The 17,143-nt window shown below is 36.0% G+C and overlaps 3 protein-coding genes across 4 annotated transcripts in view; 1 reads left to right on the top strand and 2 right to left on the bottom strand.

Moving 5' to 3' along the window:
• LOC120627883 (ataxin-2-like protein) overlaps window positions 1-5,438 on the bottom strand; it is a 44,710-nt gene extending 39,272 nt beyond the window's left edge. Inside the window, exon 1 of the mRNA XM_039895999.1 lies at window positions 4,887-5,438. Coding sequence (XP_039751933.1) covers window positions 4,887-4,924 — 38 coding nt within the window. The 5' untranslated portion in view covers window positions 4,925-5,438. The remainder of the gene's footprint in view (window positions 1-4,886) is intronic.
• Window positions 5,439-6,678: 1,240 nt separating this feature from the next.
• LOC120628285 lies at window positions 6,679-8,418 on the top strand. The gene is made up of 2 exons (XM_039896583.1): window positions 6,679-7,123; window positions 7,765-8,418. The coding sequence occupies exons 1-2, from the start codon at window positions 6,715-6,717 to the stop codon at window positions 8,397-8,399; spliced, it is 1,044 nt and encodes a 347-aa protein (XP_039752517.1). The 5' UTR covers window positions 6,679-6,714; the 3' UTR covers window positions 8,400-8,418.
• A 3,117-nt stretch (window positions 8,419-11,535) lies between these two features.
• Window positions 11,536-17,143, bottom strand: part of LOC120628448 (GPI transamidase component PIG-S) — a 73,752-nt gene continuing 68,144 nt past the window's right edge. For both annotated transcript variants that reach the window (XM_039896827.1, XM_039896828.1), the window contains exons 8-11: window positions 15,890-16,062; window positions 14,376-14,517; window positions 13,748-13,952; window positions 11,536-12,236 (exon numbers count right to left, since the gene is read on the bottom strand). In XM_039896827.1, the coding sequence (XP_039752761.1) occupies window positions 12,122-12,236; window positions 13,748-13,952; window positions 14,376-14,517; window positions 15,890-16,062 (635 nt within the window). In that variant the 3' untranslated portion in view covers window positions 11,536-12,121. The remainder of the gene's footprint in view (window positions 12,237-13,747; window positions 13,953-14,375; window positions 14,518-15,889; window positions 16,063-17,143) is intronic.

Raw genomic sequence — 17,143 nt, forward strand, 5'->3', positions numbered from 1 at the left:
TAATTAAAGCTCATTTGCATCTAATTTAGTCATTAGATTTAGAATAAAAACTACACCATAAAAGGTACTTTTATAAAAATAGCTTACTTATTTAGGGCTCCTTTCATCTCCCTGATCTTTAACCACAGAAATCAGTAAATCCTAAACTGATTTTATCAATCAGTTGAACTTTGGCTTTCTGCTACTATTTGCAGTTATGTATCCAGTTTTCCAAATTATCAGTGAGTTCAACTTTAAAACGTTGATTTCTATTTTGTAAGCTCATTGGTTTAAACACTATGAGCAATCTGTTAGGGGAGACGTATTTCAAAGTTTTTTTTTAATCTTTTGTTTAAATTTAATGTTTAAAACATCGAATTTAATTTCTCACTCCCACGAATATCGATACCACCGTTACAACTATTAGCTCAAAGAAATAAGACAGACCGTCAAATTTAAATAAAAGTTGTTATGTCTTAGAAAGACACAAAGAAATGAATAAAATATTCTTCAGTTTTATTTATTTATATTGAGATTCATGTATAAAATACTAAAAAGCAACATATAATAGGTACATACAATCAAGGGTCGTGCACAAAGAAAGCTTATCTCTTCAGACGAGATATCTGATTTGAAGAGATCGACTGCCCTCTTGCTAGTAAAATCCAAGGTTAAAAATACTGGATTTTCGCAGACTCCGTTTGAATAGGGTTACATTTCAATCAAAACGATGATTATTTATGTTCACTCTCGAATATATTATCAAAAGAAATTAAGTAACGAATGCATTAAGTAATACAGATCTGCCACTAACTCGCGAAAGGGAGAAAACTGTATGACGCAATTTAACAGAACCCTACTAATATTATATATACGAGAGCTTGTATGGATGGATGTTTGTTACTCTTTCACGCAAAAACTACTGAACCAATTTGACTGAAATTTGGAATAGAGATAGATTTTACTCTAGATTAACACATAGGCTTTTTATCCCGGAAAAATGTAAGGTTCCCGCAGGATTCAGGATGCAAACAATAAAACCGCTTACGAAGCCGAAGTGTACTTATATAGTGTTTACTATGGCCATTTGTATTGCACTGGTGCCCGTACAGAAGGTACACATACAGTGTACCTCTTGCCCGTACCGTTTCTCTTAGTTGATCTGACCACCGGGTTCGAGATCTGGGGACCACGGGGACGTTTACCTTCTACATTTCCAAACACTATCAACTTTTCAATGCTCGCGACGAAAACAGGACCCGATGTTCCTCAGTCATGAGGGACCGACTAAAGAGAGACAGTGTTTACTAGCCGTTGCTCTAGACTTCGGCGTTTCTGTTTCCGTTTTTAAAAAAACTCAGCGGGAACGTATGTAAAGTATTCTTTGCCCGTTCAAGAATGCAAGCTACCTTCATCAAAGACTATAAGTTAGTTTAGCTTTAAAGCCCAAAGACTATTTTCCCATTTTTAGTTACCCATTTTTGCTTTTACGGGATAAAAATAATCCTATGTCCGTCGCTAGGAAGCAAGCTATATGTTTGTGCCGAATTCTATCGCGATCTATGCATTGATTGAGCCGAACATAGTTAAGAAACAAACAAAATTTTCGCAATTAAATATAGTTTTTAGTATGGACCTATGCATCCTAGTGCGAGCGCTTACGGGGCACTGTGGGCTTAACAGACACATGTTTAACCTAAAGCTGCAGGACACAGATCTATGTAGACTCTGTAAGGAGGCTGCGAATGCATTTGATCTGTTCCTGCCCCGCGTTGATGCATAAACGCAGCACTCTTTTGGGGAAGCACATAAAGCAAACAGAGGATGCTAAATTTCTTCCAGCAAAGAAAGTGCTGCTTTTCCTGAAAGCGACCAATGCTTGCTGGGAGATCTAGATAGCGGAGTCACAATAGATCGTAGCAGGTCGACGTGACACCAGGGACCAGGCGAACCTGCGCCACAAGCAGAAGAAGAAGAAGAAGAAGTATGAATCACCTGTTACCACCCTGTGCTTTTACCATAGGCCAAGTGTATCCCAAACTGACACAGCAATACCACAGTAAAAATAAGAGATGTAGCAGTTCGACCCCTTTGATGAAGCAATATTTTATTTAGAGTTTATTTAGGTCCCTTTACAATGAGGCCAGTAAGGGTCCTACCTCACCCTGCACCTTACATAACACACGATTGCTCCATCTAGAGTCTAGACGATTGTTCTGTCTAGACTCTGGACGGAGCTAGGATAGACAGTTCAAATTCGTTTAGGATGTGTGTACAATCAAATAAGCTGTATGCACTATGTGTGCACTATTAGCTGTATATTGTGCTTTTAAATAAGCTTAGCCTTTTAAATACATAACTTTTTGATACATTATCAATAAACACCTACTTCATTCTGATGTTCAACACTATTCAATGTTATTCACTTGAACAAACAATACATTCCACATTCCATTCATTTAATCATTTTGTGCATTTTTATGCTTAAAATTATCGTCAAAGCTTTTTTACTAACGTTTTGCACATACCTATCACAACATGTAGTAAGTGATGCGAGAAGTGCTAGGCAGCTAAGCAGAAAGCAAGGTCAAAGCCAGCCTAAGAAACTAGATAACCAATTTAATTAATGGTTGTCTCGTGGAGAGGGTGAAATGTGCTCACATACTTAGCTCTTATCTTTATCAAGTTTCTCTTACTCCGTAAAACAAAGCTTAATTGAAAGTGTATTCACCAGTGCTTTTCTAAGCTTCGGAACTCAAAGTCCTAGTTTGTAATATTTGTATGATCTGCTTTATAAAGGTTCTTTATAAATTATTATCACTATTATTGATACCTAAGATTTATTGTTAAACCTACTATTTATTATGATGTGTCATCTAAAATTAACTTTGTAAAAAGATCTTTCCACTCAGCATTTTGGTTAGACACAGTGTAAACAACATGCAGCAAGTTCAAGTTTAAAAAGCAAGTGGATTAATGTTTACATTATCAATCATAATATTCACTGGATTATCAGCAAATTTCTTGGATCTTTTTTCAAATAATGCTTTAAATTATTAAACTTATTTTACAGCAATAATCACATTACATTGATATATATATCACAGTGCATTCTCACACAGGATATAATACCCTTGTTTTTCTATGTACAAAGGACGGTTTCAGACCAATCAAGTTACTGAAGAATGGATCGTATGATATCTGATTAATAAAATCTGGCATCAGTTTCATTTTATTATGATATAGAAATTCACTTGAATCTAAGTTACTTGTAATATTCCTAGTAATCCAGAATTATCTTCACCTGCCAGCTGACGATTATAATCCATTCTAGTCTATACTTATATTAAAAATGTAAAACTGTGTTTATTTATTTGTCCTTACTAATCAATTTGATTTTTTACACAGAGTAAGTTTAAGGACAAAGAGTAAGTTGGGCTACTTTTTATCCCTGGAAAGCAAACTGTCCCCACAGGATTCTTAAACAACGGTTTCCATAGGATTTGTAAAAAACTGTAATAAACATGGACAAAGAAAGCAGGCAACTCAGTGCACTTATAAAACAAAGTTACACCAAGAACAATGATTTATTTTGAAATCAAACCATCTCAGCTCTTTTGCCACCTAGATTTAAGTATGATACTTGCAAAATACCCCAAAAATTTAACATTTGTTTGCTCTATTGTATAGTCAAATTAAAAGATGTTAAAGTTTTCGTTGTGAATATTTTAGCTTTTTAAGTATAGTAACCCGTTAGTGTTTTGTTAATGAGTTAAACATTACAATTTTATAACGACTAGCACACAAAGAGATTTGGAAGAAACTCAGCACATTGCAAATATTCTCATAATGCTTCAGTACATTTTGAATCGACCAACACATGCTTGATGAGCAACCCAGGCCACAGCAGTAAAATTGTCAGCAGCAGTCTCGCATCATAATTAATATATTTTAAAGTGAATGTACAACAAAAAAATCAGGCAAAATGTCATTGTCAATCATTATTTTACAATATTATATTGTTAAATAGGATTAATTGTTGACTGTATTTAATCTCTTTGACTGGCATTACACAAACACTAATTTTTAGATACACGGGTCAATGGGATCCTAGGTTAAATTAAATTTATTTATTTAATCGCCTCTTTGATTATAGTAATAATTATAGCTTCTAATTTTTACAATTGTAAACAGTGAATATAACTTTGGCAAGACCCTAGTATCAAAAATAAACAACGCAAACCTCAAGAAAGGTTAGAGATTCAAAGATAAATAGATTACTGCCGATTATTTGTTTAAGGATAAATCTATGCTGGATAAATAATTCTAGCGAGCTGTTTATAAGGAATGTTTAATGAGAAAAAAAGGTCTAATTAAGAAATTGGAAAACTGCCAGCCTTTTCATTTACTTCCCAGTAACTGAACCTGAGGGTTAGCATGAAAAAGACACATGGAAAAAGTAGAACTACACAGAGAGTGCAGTGTTCCAAGATTAGTGCAAAATATATCAATGAGCTAAGACTTTGATTAAAACTGATAGCGTTTTTTGTTTGGGTGAATTTGAGTGATAAAGATTAAACTAGTGGGTGCTGGTATCGGTCCAAGCACGGGATCAGCTGTTCGCACGCGGCTATATTAATCGTCATGAGTACACAGCAAAAGTAGGCCAAACATTTAGATTAGAGCGTACACGGCGGACGAGCACGGCGCCGCCCGCTGCCTATCCGAACGGCGCACCGAATCACTACCGATCCTCGACATTGTTTACAAATCCTTTGTGAACACGCTTTCAGAACGTTGTCAACGTGACAATGCCGATGCTGAAAGTCCACAATGTGATACGCGGTGGCCGAATAACAAAGACATGTCATCGTTACTGAAAGTTGTAGTACATAAACTGGCATTACCTCGGCGGCCCTTGGCGATTTTTTCGTTTGTTGTTCATATCTCCTTCGCCCGACTGCCCCGGCGGGTAGGCACCTTCTCGTCTGCGCGTAGGGACCGGAATTTTGGCTAATTGTCACTTCTTTCTTTTACAACACAGTCCTTTCAACTTTCGCGGATGCACAAAACTGCAGTTGAAATTAGAAGTTAGCACTCGAAATGCGACAACAGGGATGCATCGATTTCACTAAAGTTGTTTGACATTTGCCAACAAATATAAATTAAAATATATTTGAGTACAAAATCGCAGTTCGATTTATTCTCGGGCTCTAATCCCAAAAAATAAACGGGTTGGCAGATTTCTCGTGCCTGCAATCAGCGCAGGAATACAACATGGCGCTGTGACGTATTCGTCAAAAGTATTGCAAAAAAATCCAAATGTCCTTTGTCAACTATTAGAGACACTAATAAAAGTTTATTTAATATTTTTATAATATTTCAAACACTTTTACTTTAATTAATATGTGACATAGAGATACAGCGATAATTAAGATTTATGATTGACCCACTTCCACTTCAGAACTTTCAATATGGCGGATACAATTCTCTATAAAATGTTGCTAGATTTTAAGATATTATTTCAGAAACTACCATTTGAACTAAATTATCAATTTATTGATTTGTATTTTCTTTTCACTAACTTCCCTTTGGGATTTTGTTATTATTTTGTAATTTACTATTTATAATTGATACCTACCAAGCCACCAATACTGGTATTTATTTTAAGTATAGAATTTACTACAAAAGGAAAAACAGTTATTCGTCTGAAAGAGAGGGACAAATTGACAAATTATAAAAAAACATCTGCTTGGTTGTTTATTTTTTCTTAATATTGATAATTAAATTATTTTCATGTCGAACTAAGCTTAAATGTCTAAAAGTAGTTCTCCTTTTCACAAAGCTTCCTTTACAAAAGGACAGCCCAGTTTTTCACCTGAAAAATTTGGTTCAGTTTAGAGATTTGTTCATTAGTGTTTAAAATAATCATCCCATACACACTAAGACATCTCCAATTTCTTTAATGTTTATTATTTTTAACAGGTTACTGATAAGAATTACTTGCAAGTATATTATATTTTATTGATTGAGGCTATACTATAGCTATTTATGGTCATATCGGATGGCGATTAAGGTCGTTTGGTTGTTTATATCCTCTTTGCCGAAAACAGCTAAAGGCAACCGACGTACTTCAACTTTCAAAAATTAAATTAAACTTAAACTGCCATCATTATAAACTCCTAACTGAGCTATTCAGTAACTTTTCTGAAAGTTTCTTGACGGTGGTGAAATATCATTTCTATGTAAAATTAGTGATGAGTATATTTTTCTTGCCGGTGCTGCCAAATCATGCATTATAATTGTATGAAGACACCCTAAGGTTGTCAAGGTTGGCAACTCTTTGCAAAAGTCAAAAACTTTTACCGAATCGGGCAGCTTATGAAATCATTGCTAATCAATGAGAATATAAACACCGCATTAAATTTAAAATCAGCAAACCTAGGCAAGAATTTATTTGAAATAAATAAGTATTTATACAGAGTTCATTGCATAGTCTTTCTTTAAACAATGCTCTTTTTTTAATAGAACTTAAATAAATAAGAATAAAAGACTTTGTTTTTAATATGACATTTTCCAATTTCATTAATCTGTAGCAAAAGTATGTTATCGCGCGCGCGCGAGTTTCGTACCTGCATCGATAAGCCACGACTCCACCAGCTCAGCCTGAGATATTGATTGCTCCTGGTTCCGCACAACTTGGAAAGGGGAACTAACGAAATAAATAACATAAAAATGAATGTTAAAAACGCGCCAAATATGTCCCATCGCGAGAAATTCGAGTTAATAAATTCTGAAGTGCGTTCGTTTTACGAATATTGCAAAGAGTCGGGCATGAGTGACGAAGAGATGGATTTGATATGCCGCCCTTTGACGAATGCTGTACGCAAGGCTACAATTAAACGGTGGACGAGATTATTTTTACTGTTGGTGATGTTCGTGGCGATTGGTTATACTGTTAGCCATACGGACACTTTTCAATGGCATGCAACCGCGGTCGCGAGAATCGCTCTGATAAAACTGCTGCCCATATGGGACTGGACCCCTTTGTATTACAACAAATGTCTAATAGAGAGGTCTCAGCCGCAGAACTTGGATAATGATCTTATCTCACCTGCGGACTGCGTTACTTGCGAGGCTATTAGTGAGTTCTTTAATATATACCTGTTATATATATTTTTTTTAAGTTTCTAAAGAAGTAGATACTCAGAATTCGATTAGTTTTTTTTTAAATTCAATTCAATTTTTTTATACTAACTGTTTTTAAAATCACGCGGGAAACCGTTGAGTTATATGTACATAGTTCAGTGAAGGAACCAGCGGTTGTTCCAGGATAAAAAGTATCCTATGCCCATCTCCAGGTTGCAAGCTATATAATATGTGCTTTTCATCAAGATTAGTGCAGGGTTAAAGCCAAACATAGGTTACAAATAAACAAACAAACTGACATAATTTATTTTTGTATAGTGTAACTGGCAGTCCGCCGCCATTACGTCCTCGTATAACTAATGTTAAATAAATAATTAATAGGTTTAAGGGTTCTTTCCTTATCCCATTACGATGATGTCTAGACTGCGACTGACGCGATGTCGGCACCTTCAACGAGACCAAAAGGTGTGAATTTTCGACCTACATGGAATCCTATATGGAATCGAAAGGAGCCATCTAGTGACATTTTTTTTTTTAAACTATTATTGTACATTTTCTTACTTCAGGAACCAATCTCTTCCTTAATGTGGTAATACCTTCTGCTATTCAATATCTAATGGCAGCAATTGTTTCCAGAAACCATAGCTCGCGTGTCGGACACGAGTTACAACGAAGTGTTCAACCACCACCTGTCCAGAGGAGCGCCCGTCATCGTCACCGACGCGTACTACGACTGGTCTGTCTCCGAGCTCAACCTGACCAGCATCATCAGCAACGACAACAGACTACGCGACTCCGTGCCCTGCAGAACCCTCACAAACATCCGACTGGGTAAACAGCCGATGGATTTGGAGGAAATCGTCTCCAGAATAACCAACACAGATATTCCCAGCTGGTTCGTCCATTTCCAGAACTGTGACATCAGGGCGGTGAAATCCTTCAGAATTTTGGCGCCGAGACCTTATTTCCTATCCCCTCATATACCCCCGTCGCATTTCAATTGGCTCTTGCTCTCGAAAAATTACGACACCCATAGATTCAAATACTTAGAACTCGATACGGGTTTAATCATCATGTCCCAATTAAAAGGGATGACTTTTATTCAGCTGAAACCAAGGTCTCCATGCGAGGAGATATGTTATACACTCAATTTCCAGCTCAATGAAGGGGAGACTTTAGTTTTGGGTAATTCGTTATGGGAGATGGAGTATATGCCCGCGACGGGTGACAACGCCGCTATGATCACGGAAACCGATTGGGTCGAGTCATAATACATGTTTAAAGTGTTCAATGGAGTTGGGCTATTAGTATGGTGTTTTATTGTAATTTAAATATATATTATCTTAGGGGTAAGGAATTGGTTTGTCAGAAATCTTCTAAGGTCAGTTTATTAGGTTACTCTAGCTGAGAGAAGTGTGAGATTTTTTACCTACGTTTACGTAAACGATCGCGTGAACGTTAACTGCGAGAACTATCAATTGGCAATAATGTTTCCTAGTACTGTCACTAGATGGCGCACCTTCATGTCCATGTAAATCGTAGTTAACTTTCACGCGTTCGAATAAGTCAACGTAGGTACAAAATCTCACATTAGGCACCCAGGACATTAATTAACACTTTAATTACGCTTAATCCGTATGGGAGAGCTGGAGTTCGTTATTGAAGCCTGCAAACTCGTATAGAAGCACCGGGAAAAGAGGAGGTCTGCTCAGCAGTAGGATATTTACTGTACAGTCGATGATAACAGCTCTCGTTGTCTCACCTCGAGAAATATCCCTTTATTACCGTACCGTTGTTAAATAGATAACCCTAATTCAGATTTGTAATAAGCCCTGGCGTGCGCAGAGTTTTTGGCCGGGGTAGGCCAATAAAGCAGGAAGCATAAAATGGAATAAACCTCCAATACGAGTTCGATAAAAATTTTAGGGTAGGCAGTGCTTTTGTGCATTATGAAGTGCGAGCCACTGTTAATGAGTATATAGTTAGCTTGTTTGTATACTCATTGAACCTAATTAAGTTAAGTCGAGCCGACCTACCGCACTCAATTTTGCTCAACGAATATGCGAATTGGCATGTCATACATTTATTAGCAGTAGGTATGTAATATTATAAAGGGGTGAAAGCCCAGAGGGTAGGACTTCGACTGTACTTCCGGGGGCCGAGTTCGAATCCCAGCACGCACCCTTAACTTGTCTAAGTTATGTGCGTATAAGAAATTAAAATATCACTTGCTTCAACGGTGAAGGAAAACATCGTGAGGAAACCCGCATGCCTGAGAGTTCTCCATAATGTTCTCAAAGGTGTGTGAAGTCCACCAATCGGCACTGGGCCAGCGTGGTAGACTACGGCCTTAATCCCTTCTCACTGTGGGAGGAGACCCGTAATGATGATGAATATTATAAAAACGAAGAAAAAAGCCGGCTCATGCTGCCCATGTAATTCAATAAAAAAGACGCCTAGTGTACAATAAATCTATGATATGTATGACTACATAACTCTTATTAATGATATTGCTACACTTCCAGAGACATATCACCAAGTCAGGCTTTTGTCTGTCGTAATTATTTAGTATTAAAGGCTGACCGCACATTGGAAAGGTTTAGACTATAAGCTTTTGCATTAAATCGAGCCTTTAACAAGTAGTCTTAGAATAAAGAAACAATCATCGAATTGAAAGTATAGCGATTATTATTTATTAGCCAATTTCAAATTTGTTGAATTACTCAGTTTGAGCGAGTGTACAATAACAGTTTAGTAACATACCCACCTCTTCATTATCATCACCTTACTCAAAGTACGTCCACAGCTGGACGTATGTCTTTTGTATTGATTAACATATGCACCAGTTTTCTCAACCGGTCATTTAAATGTAATCAAAGTGCGGCCAGTCTTCGAAGGACTTTAAGAGCATTTTCATTGGTCAATGCATTGTAAGTAGGTACGTGGGGAATCCCCACGGGCGTAACATCAAATGAAATTCTATTTTCAAAATCATAGGATTCCGTGATTCCGTCATTAAGAAGCCTGTATTTTAGAAATTCATCGCAAATTTGAATGCGATCATACAATGTTGACTATTGAAAAAGCACCTTACGTCCGTTTTAGTTTTAAATATCAATAATATTCACAAATCAGGTAGATATTTTGCACATGCATCATATGTCGACAACGTAGCCAGTCGCCATATTTAATTAAGTATAGAATAAAATATTATATAATATTTGAAAAGAAATAACGAATGCGACAAAAGTACCTCAATATATTATAACATATTATGAAGCAAAATATGGTTTTATTAACAGTTACTAGTGCATGCCTCAGCGCTACATTTCTGTTTTCCTGGTTCCCATAGCAGAAAGAATATAATTTAAAAACTTAATTTAAAAAATAAAAACTAAAGAATATATATAAACAAATCTTTCACCAGAAAATTACGACAAGCATTCCTATAATAGGAACCTATTTCATTGCCCTTATTGAACAGACATTACATTTTTTTTAATTGAGTTATTTATTGCGACTACAGTTATTAATAAGAGTGGTGATTTTTAATTGAATCCGTATATCTATTATTAAATAGTAAAGTAAGCGTAGCTTGTCTTATCGGTACTAAGATCACTGCTGAATATTTTTGAATAATATACATAAATACTTATTATATAAGGAACACCCAGTCACTGAAAAACTTTCATGTACCTACATCACAAAAGTATTTTCTAGTTTTGGGAATAGAACCAGCGGCATTGGATTCGGAAAGCAGCGGAATCGGCCTTCAATTAACTCTATAGTCTAAATTAGCAAGAATGTTTGTATACTTATTTATTTATTTATACTCTTTATTTGTACACCACTCAGAAAAACGAGACAATAAAAAAAGAACAAACACATGAAGAATGTAGCAGGATACAAAAGGCGGCCTTATTGCTAAGTAGCGATCTCTGCCAGGCATACTTGGGGCTTAAAAACCTGGGAATGTCAAAGAACTTGTGTGTTGTGTCATTTAAAATAATACCGCTCCGCGCTCACATCTCGCTATACAATATATATATATATTGTATTAATTCATATATATATATATAACCCCGGCTAAGTTTTTAGTGGGCTCCTTACCTTAGTAATATGTATAACGAATGTAGTTATCACCATAACCTCCCAATAATGGGAATAAGAAATAACATGTGTATGAACGTGTATTCATAAGTGCCTGTGATAGGTCTACGTGAATAAAACCTTATTTAATTGAATTAAGGCCAAATGCACGTAACATGGCACTTTGCAGGATCTGAGAGTTTAATTCATAAATAGAAAGCTCCTTGGACTTCTTGCAAAATTCAAGGGGAGACGTAAGAAGTCGGGATAAAAAAGAACTAAAACTTGTTTGCTTTTCTGGGTTGTAAAGACAGGAACAAAATTTTATCGTTTATTTTTTATTAAATCACTATCTTATACAATTGTAATTTGGTATTATTATGACTTAAATTCATATTCGCAATCATTACCACATATTATACACTTAATAGAAGGTTTATTTCATAAATACGTAGTACAATTTACTTTATACGGCTTTGCAAGCATATCCATATGTTCGGAAAGTGCCGTTTTTCATCTGTAATGCGGGTGGAAAATAATGCATTCCGGCCCCCGATGAGATTAAAGAGGTGAAAAAACCACCAAAAAGTTCTATGCTCTACCAGGGTATGCATACAGAAGGAAAATTGCATAAAACGGCAAAAATCCTCATTCTCATTCCAGTTATATATAAATTTTAGGTTAGGCAGTTTTAGCTTAGCTTTAGCTTAGCTTAGCTTTTGTCCACGTATGGAGTGCACGCCAGTGGTACATGTAGAAATTGTCTATTGTTGAAACGGAAATAATGACACCCACTGAAACTAGTGCAAACTATACTTAGCATAATATACTGTGAGACTTTAGAGTAATGATTGTGAACACGAGTCCAGTACCCATTACATTTTATTTGGAATATAACGATACATTAATCAGTCTTCAGTTTCCGCGAGGGCTTCCCTCGGAACCAATCGATCAGGTTCTTGAGGGACAGGATCACTGGAAACATTATTGGCAGGAACAACGGAATGTAGATTGCATACCTAAAACGAAATTCATATTAACGTTATAAATTTTAAAATGTATCTGTTTGTATGTTTGTCATATGTTCGGCTAAACCGCTGCACTAAACTTAATGAAATTTAGCACAGGGATGACGAACATAGAACTTTTATCCGAGGACAATAATGGGTTCCATAATAATACGGAATTCTTTTTTTTTATGTTTATAGACGAGCGCGCGCTTGACTGCAATCACACCTGATGGTAAGCGTTGATGCAGCCTAAGGTAACATAATAATATGTTTGGACAATCATACAATAATTGAGAACAGACATAGATTGCATCCTTGACAAATAAGAAATGTGCTCTGCATCTACATTACCGGAAACCTTAGATGGAAAAGTAATTCAAAAAGAGAACAGTTGAGACAACCTCTCATCTCGTGATTCAATTGTACAAAAATCTCAATTTTTAATGTCGAGTGAAACTTGGCTTTCCGATAATGAGTCTATTAGTATTCCAAATTTAATTATGTTTATTATATCCATTTCTTTCATTATGTAGATTTTTTTTTTGTGAATTTTTAATTAACTTTATATAACTAGATAATGCGTAATAACAAAACTTTCAATATATTAGACGTATTTTCTACATAATAAGGCGAAAGATAAAATTTTTGAAAAGATTTTTATCTTGTTACGCCGAAGAAGTACCTATATAACTTCTAACGCATGTACATAAGTATACACAAGTTTTATTTTGTTTAATGGTATAAGTGTGTATTCGTCGTGTGTATATTTGTACGCACGAGCGTAGCGAGGATATGACAAAGAATCTCGAGTGAGATTCTTTGTCATATCCTGTTATTTTGTCATTCCATTGTTTTCGGTTACAATTACTACAGTAAGACAAATTACAAACATTCCGTCAAACTGTAGAACAGTTTGTTGACGGGATCTCTCTTATAATATAAGGTAGTTTATGTTTAATGCTAAAACTATTTCGACTTATAAGGAGGTAGATAGTGTTTACTAAAAAGCATTATGAATGGTTTCATGATGGAGCTGCAAATGGTTACTTTAATAGCATTTACCCTGACGAACACAACTCTAAGCCTATTTTTAGGACCCTTTTTCACCCTTGCTGTGTACAAACATTTAACAATACATTGAAAAAACGGCTATTGAGGGGTATTTTATTCAATTGATGAATTTCTGCAATTTAAGCCTCACAACTAGATTGTTTTTGTATATAATCGAACAAGTTTTGTATGTTGGGACTTTTTATATTGTTAAGAACATTTTATCACATATTCATTCAAATAAATACATTTCATTTCATTTGAGTTACAGTCTTCTTAACAGTCCACTAAGAAATAGGAGAAATTATATTAAACAATATTTTATTATTATTTATATTATATTAACATACACCGGCAAAGCTAGTGTGTTAAATATGGGGATAAAGTACCACTAAATTTTATTCAAGGGGCGGATGGTTCCGGCTTTAGAGAAATTTGTTGAAATGTGTCCAGAGAAATAATTCACTTACTTCTGATCATCGGGGAAGTAGAGTAATGCAAGTAGACTAGGCTCCATGAAAGCTGTCTCAGCCGCAAGGAAAGCCTGTTGAGACTGGCGGTAGGCGTTCAGAAGGTCTCCACTGATCATCAGGCTCCTCGATTTGTGAATACTGTCGACAGCGTGGTTGATGGATGCGCCCACTTCATCGTTGATCACAATGTTGGATATTTCACCTGGGAATTCAGGAAACACTTTCATTACACGACAGCTTTATTAAAAGTTGCAACATACCGCATAAAAAATATTTTTATTATTTTAAATTTTTAATTATTTTTAATTTTCGGATCCGACAGGATTTGAACCTGCGACTCTCTAGCAATCCCGAAGTGTAGGTTATAGCACAAATAAAAATTATAATATTATAGGAAATATCCTTGAGTCGGAAATATAATAAAAAAATCAAGTAGGTACATCTAAAACGGCTACAAAACAAGCTGATAACGTAGAAACTGTTAAAAGTAAAGTTTAAAGTAAAATTTATATATATAGATTTAGTTGGCTGCATTATATCATTAAACTAAAGCTAATATTTTTAACTTTACCAATTTTTAACGGAAAAAAGAAAAAAACAGAAAGCAGTTTGACGAAACACTTACCCAGCAATTTAGCAAGCGATTTCAGGCTTCTTTCCGCAGAAGATACCTGCTCTAGGGTCCTGATGCGGAGCAGGGTGTCAACTTCCCAGCGCCGTGGAACTACTGACCACAGTGGCTCCAAGTGACCGCCCGGTATCTTGACCTGCCACCGAGCGGAAAAAGTACCAATTCAGTAGCGTAAAATTAAAGATAAAGGTAGATTGATAAAGTCTGTATTGCACAAACTACTAATATTAATTATAGCCCAAGCTACTACTAATATTAATTTTAGCAGAAGCTACTAATATTAATTTTAGCAATAGCTACTAATATCAATTAAAGAACAAGCTACTAATATTAATTTTAGCAGAAGCTACTAATATCAATTGTAGCACAAGCTACTAATATTAATTTTAGCTGAAGCTACTAATATCAATTGTAGCACAAGCTATTAATATCAATTAAAGCAATAGCTACTCATATCAATCATAGCACAAGCTACAAATATTAATTTTAGCAATAGCTACTAATATCAATTAAAGCACAACCTACTAATATTAATTTTAGCACAAGCTACAACTTTTAATTATTAGTAAACACTGAGTGTGACTTATAAGAAGGCTCGATGGAAAGAGCTATGTTAGGTTAGGAGTATGTATCTCTACGTGATCAAATCAGAAATGAGCAGATCCGTAGAAGAATTAGAGGTACCGACATAACTCAACGAGTCGCGAAGCTGAATTGGAACCGATGGACGTTGGGGTCACAAGGTGTTGGAATGGCGACCCCGCACCGGTTAACGCAGCGTTGGTCCGCCCCCAACGAGACAACGGACATACGATATCAAACGAGTCGCGGGGAACCGTTGGAAACAAGCGGCCCAGAATCGTGGACGCCCTATAAATACCTATGTCCAGCAGTGGACGTCAATCGGTTGAAATAATGATGAGTGTGATTTTTCAAACTAGGTATAAATCTGTAGTACAGAATTTGCAACTCTAAAATCTTAAAAGTTAGGTCTATTTTGCCGCGACGGTATAACGTTTCAAAACGTGAAAGCTACTTCACTAGTAAATCTTACTAATAGTAGGTTCTTTTGGAGGCTTCGTGCATGGCGGACGCGATTTTTTCGGATTTATTGTGAGGTCGTTTTGAGAAGGATTGGTGCTGTAATATATAATACAATTATATATTTGTATATGGTAGTATTTGGCTGTATGTATGGGTGAGTTCTTTTGAAATGTTTAAAAAAAGTTTAAAATTTACAATATAATGTTTTGAAGAACATGCCTATGTAAGCGGCTAGGCTACTGTGGCAATGGCGTTGGTTCTGCGGTATGTGCAGCATAAGCGGCAAAACTCCTTTTCGGGGCGAGTTTCCGATAGATTTAGAATTTGGGGGAGCCGATTCTGCCATGTGCGAAGTTTACCTACTTTTAATTAAACATATAGACACCTGCCGTTGGCTAATCTGTGTAAAGACAGAAGAAAAAAAAAGTTTCTATTGTTCGCCATTTATAAAAAAAATACCTCACCTTCTCAGTAATTCCGAGCAGTTTCCGGAGTTGCGAGATGAACGTGCCCATTATCAGTTTCACATCGGGCGTGTAGTGTTTTTGCTCGCACTCCGTCTTCGTGGGGTTCCCGAAAACCACGCCACCCCATTTTGGGGACATGAACGCTTGCACTGGCGACATCACTCTTATATCTGTGAAAATAGTTACCATATATACAATAGAAGCAGTAAGCTGGTAGTCATTAAATTTGACGGCCGATTGGCGTAGTGGGCAGCGACCCTGCTTTCTGAATCCAAGGCTTCGATTCCCACAACTGGACAATATTTGTGTGATGAACATGAATGTTTTTCTGTGTCTGGGTGTTTATCTATATATTATAAGTATTTATGTATATTATTCATAAAAAATTTCATCAGTTATCTTAGTACCCATAACACAAGCTTTTGTTCACCAATTAATGTTTGCACACACCTGAGCCTGAAACAATTTCCACACAATTGGAACTCATTGTTAATAAAATTTACTTTAATTAATAATAACTAAAAAACAATGAAATGCACTATTCCACTAAATAATAAATTTCAAATTATGAATCACAACAATCTATCAGAGAAGTGTGAAGTTGTTCAAATTTGACATCCTGACGTACTTCAACCCGTAATGTTGCTTTTTATGTCCATATAAATTATTAAATAATTTCGATTGTCTCTGCTAACACACTAACATTTCTATAGGTGAAAGCAGTTAAAAACATGCAAGCCAACGAGAGTAAGTGAAACAAAGCGAGAGGTCTTCGTGCGCGACCTTGATATTTTGCATTCTATCGCCGCCACTCGGAAGTTCGCTGCGTTCGGATATCGAGCAGTGTAATTCTATGGGCCGGTTGCTAGCACACCTCCAGCCGTAGTGTTTGTATACTCATTGTGCATACACTATTGAGTCAAAGTTAATACATCGTCTTTATTTCCTCATTGCTATCAATTATGAATTATTTAACGAGATTTATTGTATCGCAAGACGGGCTTTTCGGCTTGTATGGTAGTACCGCCACTGGGCCCATATGTTATTTGGATATTATTTCCACTTGTGTGCCAACCCCACTTGTGGTCTGAGATCTGATAAGCTGTGGGGGAAGATACATTTTTATCCTTTCCCCGGAGAGATAATTGTCAACTGGCCAAGCTAGCCGTGCTGTGACGGGTATGAAGCGTTCATCGTAACTTATATTATAGATTCTTATATTGTGACCAGTGACATAACTACATGAACTTA

This window comes from Pararge aegeria, chromosome 12, assembly GCF_905163445.1.
Source record: "Pararge aegeria chromosome 12, ilParAegt1.1, whole genome shotgun sequence".
NCBI classification, from domain to species: Eukaryota; Metazoa; Arthropoda; class Insecta; order Lepidoptera; family Nymphalidae; genus Pararge; species Pararge aegeria.